Source organism: Sinocyclocheilus rhinocerous, unplaced genomic scaffold (assembly GCF_001515625.1).
Source record: "Sinocyclocheilus rhinocerous isolate Xijiao unplaced genomic scaffold, SAMN03320098_v1.1 scaffold897, whole genome shotgun sequence".
In the NCBI taxonomy this organism is placed as follows: domain Eukaryota; kingdom Metazoa; phylum Chordata; class Actinopteri; order Cypriniformes; family Cyprinidae; genus Sinocyclocheilus; species Sinocyclocheilus rhinocerous.
Genome location: NW_015649224.1, coordinates 465,601 through 476,505, shown reverse-complemented (window position 1 = coordinate 476,505; position 10,905 = coordinate 465,601). Strand labels below are relative to the sequence as shown.

Sequence of the window (10,905 nt, the reverse complement as noted above, 5' to 3'; positions counted from 1 at the left end):
AATATTAAACTTTCAAACAAAAGGTTTGAGAGTTTAAATACAGGAAATAATAATTAAACAGTATTGAAAAGTGAACCAAAGTGAATCAAAACTGCAGTATTTTATGTGAATATTCACCTAAGTTAATATCCATGCTTATTATTTAAAAGATGAATATGTGAATATTCATGAAATGGATATTTAATGGGAGTCTCCTAGCAATACTGTCCTTGTGAAAGACATTCAACCTCAGATTTCATTCCCTGCTGCAAGTTGTTTTGAATGAGAACGTTTCAGCAAAATCATTCACAATAAATAATCTGCTGAATCTTTGACTAATGGACCTGCAGGATATGATAAATGACATGATATCTTTTTCTCCTGATATCCCCTGGTCTTGTTCTGGTGATCCGAGTGTTTAATTATACACGATGGAGCTAATTGAAAGGCTGTATGGATGTGTGGAGAGAAGTGTGTGCATGTTTGTGTTTAGACTTCAAAGAGTCGATCACGCCTCCAGGACTCCATTTCTCAAGGTCTTCTGATGCATGTTAAGAGCCTTTACATTCAAGCATCCCTCTAAATTGAGCATTTAGTGAATTACAGTATTGTAGCATTAAACAGAAACTCTAGATCAATATTACTGGGTGTGAGAGAACTGTGGGTGTTTGCAATGTGATGCTGAGCAAGTGCATCCAGTGAACATCAAAACAAAAAGCTGAGAAACAAAAGTGGGAAAAACTTTTTTTTTAAATTGGCAACATGCAAAATACAGTCCTGGTTTCGGTAGTAAGCAAGAATACTGTACATACACACACGCTCCAAGAAAGAAGGAAAGAAAGAAATGCATAAAAGAAAAAGAGAAATGTGTCTAATACAGCACCAGAAACACATCTACTATTTCCAAACATCTGAAAGAACTTTATAATGTTAGATTATGTTAAGAAATTCTGCAAAACATATGTCAAGAAACCTGTAGAAAAGAACAAAAACAAAGAATGCCTAAATACTGTAAATACTGTATTCACAGAATCCATTCCACATGCTTTCAAATAAATGTGTTTATAGAGCTATATACAATACACTTAATTGTATGTAACAATTGTAAGTCATAAAGGCCTCACATTAAAAATAAGTTTTAAAATAAATACACTACCGTTCAAACGTTTGGGGTGGGTAGATAAGCAAGCCATAGGAGACTTCTTAGAAAAAAACATTAAAATCTTACAGACCACAAACTTTTTGCAGGTAAATTGAATAAAGCAATAAAATGGTTGCACTTTGGATTATAAAGGACTAACAGTGTTTACTAACTGAGCACTGGTCATGCACTGGCCAATAACTGTTAATCACTTGCCTCCTAAACTATTACGCGTTGGAATATTATGCTATATTGGACTATATAGCCCTTGTATAGCAGGTCCACCAAAATAACAGTAATAATATCAACAAAACAAAAGGTAACAAAAGCCTGTCCTCCGTTACACTTGCGAGGGAGAAGGGAAGTTATATTGATTAAAAAGATTACGAGGGTACATGTAAAATAATGATGTGCACAGATATATCATTTCTAATCACTGCAATATTGCATTCAAGTCAGTTTTGATTTCATGGTGACTTTAGGTCCAAGACAACTGCCATATTAGCCAGGGAAACAAAAACAAAAAAAATGACTGAGCGCACCTTTAATATAACTAACAACTGCGTAAAAAGAAAATATGGACAGCTAAGGACATTTTTGCCCAATGCTATTGGAAACCTGAGTGACAAAAAAAACCAACAAGGATGGACCTGCTTGTCGATGCTTACACTAATGCAGCAAGCTCTGAAATGATCAATGAAGATATTTTGAAGTTGAGACGAATATGGCTGTGCGTAGCTCAGGGACTGAACGCTCTGGAAGACTCAAAATCCGACATGCATTTGGGCTTGATGCCTTTTCCATTGTAGTAATCCACCACTTGATTGGGAACCTCAGCCAGCACACTTTTAGCCAGCGCTGCAGGAGAGGCCTGTGTGGAAGAAAAGACGGAGGGAAGGATGAGAGAATGGAATATAGATGAAATCTCACACTCTCTTGTGCTTGAGCAGGTGATACAGGAAAAGAGTCGCTACTATTTCACTCCGTCCGCAAAACAGGTGGAGACAGACCAGAGAAAACGCAGGACAGTACTAAAAATAAACACACACACATGCTCAGATTCCCGCCGAAGTATTCGTATCGGACAGCCAACTTCACACCTTCAGATTTGCGCTATATTTATGAATTGTGTGATATTGCAGAAGTTGACCTGAGATAGCAGGTTTCCTTACAGACGTCTTCCAGACTGTGAAAAAAAAATCAAAACAAAACCCTTCTCTGGAGTTTATTGCACAAGAAGCCTTAGACAAAAGGTTCAATAAATCAAATGAAAAACCTGAAGATTTAAAAAGTACAACTACATCACCATTGTGATTACATAACAATAACACCATTACATAACAGCTGGATTTTTTTTTTAAACATAACCACAAAAGAATCTGAAAAAATAATGCAGAGGTTACGCCAAGAGGAAATAATAATAATAATTTTAAAATGACCACAAACATAATAATAAAAAAAAAATTAAAATAAAACAATAAATAATGCTAATAATAATTTTTATATACATTTTTTTTTTTTTTTAACTATTCCGTAGACCACATTTCTTTCCCTTCAATTTGAAAACCTCTGCCCTAAGCTACCATTCAGTGTCTATTGAAAAGAGTTACTCCTTTAAAAGGAATCACTGCATCAGTTTAACCCAAATCAATATTAATCCTAGAAGAGGGTGGGCAGTGTGATGTTGCTGATTAGAAACAAATATTTCATGCAATTCAAAAAAAAAAAATCTAAACAGTTAAGCATTGTAAAAAAATGAATTATTATACTCAAATATCTGTGTGGGCCATAAAAAGCTATGCACTATTAGCTTACAATTTAATGTTACTGTATTGAAATTAATTATGAATCAGGTCTCTCTCATGTGTTGGTGCCAATGCATTCCATTTTTTCTTTCTCACAGCTGTCACTTTTATATTGACAATAAATGATTTATAAATGACTAAATTCATATTTATGAAAAACATTGAATCAGTAATAATAATAATAATAATAATGATATACCAGGCTTTGATTTATGAGATTATAAAAAATAAAAAAAAGACAATTTTGTCTCATTATTATTATTGTCTCAAATAGGATTTACAGGACTAAAAAAAATGTACAAAATGGAATAAAAAACAGAACTTTGCATGAACTCAGCTTCAGCGGCAGGAATTTCGCTGGGTTAAAGCAGGACAGAATACGCCTAACGTCTCTTAAAAAAACACTTTCATAATGAAGACTGTTCTACACGAACGATTTCACACTCCTTAATTAAACTAAACACAGGCCTGTAAAATCTAAGAGCTTTGATGTTTTCCTTCCCTCTGTTCATGCTTGTTATTGGAGCTCAGAGAGACAGCTGTGAGAGCAACGCACTGACCTGAGAGAGGAGAGAGATGAAAAGAAACCTGGATGCCTTTAGATGTACGGCATCCTCTTGTAATCTGGCTTCCTGACTATGCCCTGACCAGAGGTACCATACAGTTTCTTAAATCACCAAACCTGGTATGATGCATTCCTCTTCATTAGAAACATCTGTTCATTAGGCTTTGACTTGTTAGTAATCCCTTAAAACTTTCAGGTTTTGCTTTCTATGTTTACGGTTTCACCAGATCCTGACAGGATTCTTTTCAAATGAATTCAAATGTGAATAAAAAGAGAAGTGTGGAAATATTTTGTCATCATTTATTCCAACAATGTGAGTGAGAGCAAATAATGACAGAATTTCTTTTCGGGTGAACTAAGATACTTCTGTTTTTACTCACATGTTTGAAGTTGTGGAAGGGCACAAACTGCACGATGTCCCTCAGGACGGGTTCTCCTTTAGGAGAGCGGAGGATTCCATCATCACCGTCCAGCATCTGCATGTCGCTGAAATCTGCGTTGCCTATGCCGACAATGATGACGGACATGGGCAGGTGGGATGCGTGGACGATGGCCTCTCGTGTATCCGCCATATCTGTGATCACTCCATCCGTCAGGATTAGCAGTATAAAGTATTCCTAATGAATGAGGAAAGAATAAAATGTGAGAGAACATTTAAAAATGGACTCGCACTAATATGATCACCAGGTGTTTGTCTTTGTCTTGCACTCAGAGCCCCATTATAATCAACAAACTGTTTCTTGTTTTATTTTCAGCATAAACCACACTAAATTTCCCAGTGGGGTAAGAAAATAAAGTAATATTAAGGTAAAGTAAAAAACGTAATATGTTGAAATAGTATTACAATTTAAAATAACCATTTTCTAATTAAATATATATTTTGAAATGTAAATTATTTATGTTATGGCAGAATTAATAAAATACTCAATTAATAATAATGTCTTTTATTATCATCAATGTTGAAAACAGTTTTTGATGCTTAATATTTTTTGTGGAAGCGGTGATACTTTTTTTAGGATTCTTTAATGAGTAGAAAGTTAACTGAACAGCATTTAATCGAAATAGAATTATTTTCGACTTATTTTTAAATAGTCTTTACTGTCACTTTTCAACACTTTAATACATCAATGTTGAATAAAATATTAATATCTTTTTATTTTATCATACTTACCGCAAACTTTTGAATGGTAGTTTTCATAAAAATATCAAAATATTTTCAACATTGCTAAAAATAAGAAATGCTTCTTGAGCATCCAAAGCATATTAGACAATGAAGATTAGAGTAATGGTTGCTGAAAAAAGTCTTTTTCCATTTTAAAATATATTTAAAAAACAGTTTAATCAGTAATTTGTTATATTTCACAATATGCATTTTTTATTAAACAAATTAGTACGCAACTAAGTAAATAAACTATTTTCTGAGAACAAGCCTTATTTAATGCAGTTTGGCTTCTCAAGTAAATCTATATTGTTAAAAGGATGTTTTAATATTATATGAGAAAATTAGACAAAAATCCTGATTAAGTAATCATTTTGCTGTGCTCTTCCACTGCACGCTTTCTTTTTTATATACATCAGCAACTTAGGTTTTTTTTTATGAAAAAAGGGAGCAGCAGTAAAGCAGATGGAGTCAATATGGTGCTGTGCAGAAATTGAGCTCTTCAGTCTAATTAAAGGTACTCTCTCTCTCTCTCTCTCCCTCCGACTAACCATGGCCTCTTTGGTATGCATCTCCTCAGAGGCAGAGTCGGCAACTTTCTGGATGATGGGAGCAATATTAGTGGGGCCGTACAACTGGATTTTCGGGAGGCAGTTCTGATAAGCCTCAACAACACCTTGTATACCTGCAAAACACACAAAGCCCATCAGGTCAATACACTGACTTGTTTTCAAACATCTTGAATGAAGTCAATTTTAAACCTCACTAAATTTTGGAATTATTTTTTAAGCATAAAACAATGTCAACGCAGTAAGAAAAAAAAGCATATTCTCTAAAAACAAGTCTTAAATGGTTTCAAGTCTTAAAAAGTTTAGATGTGTTTATTTTATTTTCTGCACTGACCAATTATCTGTTCTGTAATGTGACATTGAATGGATGTCATATTTTTTTTTTTACAATGGTGGTCATTTACATTTACTGACCCTTAAAATGTCAGATTAAAACATGACCTTTGACCTAGAGGTTGAATGGGGTGCTTGTTTGTTAATGAATTTGCTCATTTAAAGCAGAGCACAGCCTCATTTAAATGCATGAGCATCAGTTAAGAAGTTCATAGTTTATGCTTCTGTTTGCCATCGAGTGTGTGTTGGAGACGTTTGACTCATACAGTAGGAATGCACTGCATTTCATTGAACTTTCTTTTAGAAAAACAAAAATGCTTGCAAAGGCATGAAGTTTACACTTTGATGACTCACCAGCACATTCTGGGTTGTCCTCATCAAAATTCACAGCAAAATCATGAGAAACCTGAATTGAGGAGGGAAAAAAAGACATAGTTAAGCGACAAAAACTGAGAGATCAGTGGCAGCAATGGCAGAGTGAGTCTACGCTTTTAGAAACAAATTGCTTTTTCAAATGGCATGGAGAAAAAGACTCAATTGATTTACACTTTGGTGATATTAAATTATGATATTAAAGTTCATATAATGTAAACATTTAATTTCTTTATTTCATTCATAAGCTCTTATGGTTCAATTATATTCAGAGTTATTGCAGCCAGTGGAAGGGATAAAACCATGCATAAATCATGGAGCTTCCCTGTGGATTGGACTGCAGTCAACTAAAATGCATTCTTAGAGTCACATCCAACCACACTGCGGCCGTGACCTCTGATTGAAACATGGCAACCAATCAGATGACCTGATTTTGAGTGATTGGCATAGATTAGCAGGAATCATGAGGTGATTATTGTAAAAGGGCATCGGCAGTTCATGAATTATTCAGAAATCTCCTGTCAGGTAATGGTGAGGGATTCAGAGCACTCTGGTTTCCATGGTGATTTACTGTACTGTATGGGAAACTTGTAGTCTTAAAATCAAGTTACATATTCATATTCAGTTACATATCAAGTTACATATTCATATTACATATTCAGTTTGTTAAATCTTAGATGAGTCAATCAAGCATTCTTGAAAAAAAACATTATAGGGGATTAAATAAATATTTGATCTTAAATGTAAATTTAATTTCAACTTGTAAGTATGCAATGAATCTAAAAGTCAAACGAAAACTAGAATCACAGTAAGTGTGTTATCATTTAAAAAACAAAAAATACTTTTTTTTTTTTTTTGCACTCTGGTTTCCATGGTGATTTACTGTACTGTATGGGAAACTTGTAGTCTTAAAATCAAGTTACATATTCATATTCAGTTACATATCAAGTTACATATTCATATTACATATTCAGTTTGTTAAATCTTAGATAAGTCAATCAAGCATTCTTGAAAAAAAACATTATAGGGGATTAAATAAATATTTGATCTTAAATGTAAATTTAATTTCAACTTGTAAGTATGCAATGAATCTAAAAGTCAAACGAAAACTAGAATCACAGTAAGTGTGTTATCATTTAAAAAACAAAAAAGACTTTTTTTTTTTTTTTAAATGACAACTTTTCTACTGCAAAATTACACATAATTACATGTAAAAATTGTTTGCCCTTAAAGTATAACTAAAAAATCTTTTTTTTTTTTTTTTACATACAAAAATAATGAACTTACTTTGAAGTCTGGTGGGATTTGGGCTCCAAAGCCAAAAGCGGGAAACATTTTGTCGCTGGAAACAGATCAGAAGCAGGGAGGATTAATGAGCATGAGCCCCAGAGATGAGCAATGAGGGGTCAAATATAATACCCCTCAATGATTGTGAGGGGTCAAATATAATTGAGCTTAAGTGATGTCTTGGGCGATAGAGTGATTGAAGTGTAGAAAGACAATCCTTGACATGACATCTCTGCATCCTACAGGCGCTGGCAGTCATAAGACTGAATGCCTGATTAGTCTGAAAGTTTGGTTAATTGCCTGTACTGAGAAAATAACTGGTGTAAACATTTTGTGATGGAGTAGTCCATTAAATTTCATTTGGCAAAATTCAGGGATTGACTTGAGCTTGACTGTTTGCTTGATTGATTAACTGCTTTATTGGTTGACTGACTGACTGATTGAGGGATTGATTGGTGGGTCACCTATCGTAGTCCTGGCAGATCTCCCCAACAGCGATCAGCGCTTTGAGGTACTCATTGGGCTGGTAAGGGTGGATGTAGTGGAGGGAGCAGCTGTTTCGAGGGTCACCATTTGAGGCAGTGAAATCAATAGCCACCTGCAGAACAACACTTGTTAAAGGGATAGTTCACCCAAAAATGTAAATTTTTTTTACTTACCCTTACGGCATTATTTACTTACCCTCAACTTTCTAGCCTCAAAAAGGATGTAAAAAATACCATAAAAGTGTTCAATGTATATACAACTTGTATACACCATATTTCAAGTTATCCGATAACTTAAGACTAAAATGTAAGTAATTATTCTCATAAACCTATAAACATATTGTATGAACCACTGCAATCAAATTAGTGATTCTGATTCGTTCAGGATGGTTTTGTGAACTGAGTAAAATTATTAATTGAAAAGATCTGAATCTAAATAATCAATTATTCATGAATTGGACATTGAAAGCTTCAGTCTCCATTCATTGTAACTGCATGGAAATAGAGCGAGCAGTACAAATCTTCAAAATTTCACTTTAGTGTTCTATGCAAGAAATAAAATCATAGGATTTGGAATCAAATTAAAACGAGTAAATAATGATGGAATTTGTAATAATTTTTGAGAACACAAAATGTGTAAACACACGCAGCTAGAAGCTAAACCACCAGACAACACAACTTACAAAATCTAGCCTTTATTGCAATCCTTGACATGACATCTCTAAATTGACTCTTGCTATCAGTGAAGTTTAGTTTAGCTTAAAGATTAAAATGACATTAAGATAAAATGTCTTCCAAAACTACTTACTGTGAACTGAATCTGACATCCTCCCATGATGTAATCCAGGAAAGAGTGCATCTTTATGATCTGAAACAGAGATAAAATAACACTTATTAAACTGATAGTTCTGGTCCTGGATACTGACTGGTTAACAGATAATTTCAAGTTTACAAAAATACAGTAAGTAACGGCTATGATACAGCATACCTGTTCATCTACAGTAGCTACTGTGAATATCACTGCACAGCACCCACAGAAGTCAATTATTACACTTTTTTAGTTTACATGTCAGAAAGTGACCAACCCATTTAATAGAGCAGATATCATACTATATATATATATATATATATATATATATGTACTAGAACAATTTTTTTTAAATGCACACACACACATATATGTGTGTGTACAGGTATATATGGTTTATGAGGACACAAATGTGTATAATGACATGGGTACTACAACGTAAACATGGTTTATGAGGACACTTCCTGTGTCACCGTAAAACAAAAGGCTTAAAAAACATACAAAACAGTGTTTTATGAAATTAATTAATTGCCAGCAGTTTCCTGTGAGGGGTAGGTTTAGGTGCAGGGTTGGTGTAGGGCAATAGAAAATACAGTTTGTACAGTATAAAAACCATTACGCCTATGGAGAGTCCCCGTAAACCACAAATACAAGTATGTGTGTGTGTGTGTGTGTGTGTGTGTGTGTGTGTGTGCGTGCATTTAAAAAAAAATTGTTCTAGTACGATATTTTTTTAACACAAAATGACTGTGCTGTGATTACAGGGGCAGTCATAATGGTGGTATATATCAGACATAAAGTGAAGGAATTCCCCACCTTGCACATGGTAAGAATTACCATTCCAGAATTTCTGTAATTCTTCTTCTTCACTTGGTACTTAGGGTTAATACACTCCCACTGGATCTGTTAGAAACATGTTAAACATGCACAACAGTAAGACAACAATTCAGCACTATGCCATTCATTCAGCTCTGTATTGAATTCCATTGAGCCACAAGATGAATTACTTGTGCTTGCAGGTATTTTATCTGAGGTGGGCTTGTGATATATCTGTATGAGAGGAAGATGCCCACAGGCTGAGAGGCACAATTATAGACGGATATCTAAAAGACTCAGCATAACCTAGTGGCTGCAGTTGAGCCTTTCAGAAAATGTGAGAGTGATTGGCTGTAAGCTAGCAGTGCAGGCGAGACTTTCACAAGCATGTCAGTGTTGATAAGTCACCTTTTGGCCAAGATCAGTTTGTAGTTTCTCTTGTGATGATGCCTGTCAGAACAAAAAAGATATGTCCATCCAAGCCAAACAATTCTTTATTCATTTTACATTTCTGGTGTGAATACAATAGCTCAGTAATAGCAAAAATCCAAAGATCTGCCTCAAATCTGTGGGTTTTTTATTTTTTAATGATGAAAGCACAATTATCTCAGCCTGTTCTAAAGATCTCAAATCAGGTCTTGAAGAGCATGCGAGAAGATTTATTCCACCACTAGAGACTGAAAGCATCCGAGTATCCTGCTGAAAATGAAGCACCTGTTTGTGAACCACGCTAGCAGTGCAATCAGCATGTGCTGACAGATGAGGAATTCCACTGATTAACAATTGCAATGAGAAGCGTATGTTGAAGCCTGTCGACTTTGCTCCTCTGAGCATTCAAGGGGATGATGGTGAATATGAAGTTAATGGAATTAAAAGCAACACAATGACTACTAATCTGCACAGCCGGTAATAAGATTTCAAATGAGAGAAGCGACGGAACAGAGTGAACTCATTCAGACGCTATAGACTGATGCATACTTTCTGCATTTTTAGATTTTCAAAAAACTTCATTCTGTGTGATTTATTAGCTTGTTTACCCGTGGGGACCTCAATTTAGGTCCCCACCGTGACATGAGTCCCCATGAGTCTGTGTGTATTCAAGTTTAAGTCCGCACCAGAATAGAAAAACAGGTACTGTACACACACACACACACACACACACACACACATAGAAACATACAGTACAAACAAAAACTCATGCTATAATTCTACTTATGATACACCTGCAAAAATTAAACTGCAAAATTGCATAAAAAATTAAGACTTGTTTGTGGAAGTTTTGAATTATGTTTGTTTTTCTTACCACATTAGAAAATAGTTTTTCCTGTTGTAAAATTTAGTAAGACTATTTTGCCAATAGGATAATAAAAATAAAATTTGTATTACTTTAAGCTTAAGTCTATTCTGTTAAACACACAAGAAGATATTTTGAAGAATGTTGACAGAACAAACAATTGACAGTAGCCATTGCCTTCCACACTATGGAAAAAATACCATGGAGGTCAATAGATACCATCAACTGTTCGATTACCCACATTCTTCAAAATATCTTCTTTTGTGTTCAACAGAAGAAAGACATTTATACA

The 10,905-nt window shown here is 34.5% G+C and overlaps 1 protein-coding gene across 1 annotated transcript in view; it reads right to left on the bottom strand.

The window, feature by feature from the left end:
• Window positions 1-719: 719 nt before the first annotated feature.
• LOC107710314 (copine-4-like) overlaps window positions 720-10,905 on the bottom strand; it is a 26,581-nt gene continuing 16,395 nt past the window's right edge. The window contains exons 11-19 of the mRNA XM_016515057.1: window positions 9,728-9,769; window positions 9,320-9,406; window positions 8,504-8,563; window positions 7,675-7,808; window positions 7,211-7,265; window positions 5,906-5,957; window positions 5,201-5,334; window positions 3,871-4,107; window positions 720-1,991 (exon numbers count right to left, since the gene is read on the bottom strand). Coding sequence (XP_016370543.1) covers window positions 1,860-1,991; window positions 3,871-4,107; window positions 5,201-5,334; window positions 5,906-5,957; window positions 7,211-7,265; window positions 7,675-7,808; window positions 8,504-8,563; window positions 9,320-9,406; window positions 9,728-9,769 — 933 coding nt within the window. The 3' untranslated portion in view covers window positions 720-1,859. The remainder of the gene's footprint in view (window positions 1,992-3,870; window positions 4,108-5,200; window positions 5,335-5,905; window positions 5,958-7,210; window positions 7,266-7,674; window positions 7,809-8,503; window positions 8,564-9,319; window positions 9,407-9,727; window positions 9,770-10,905) is intronic.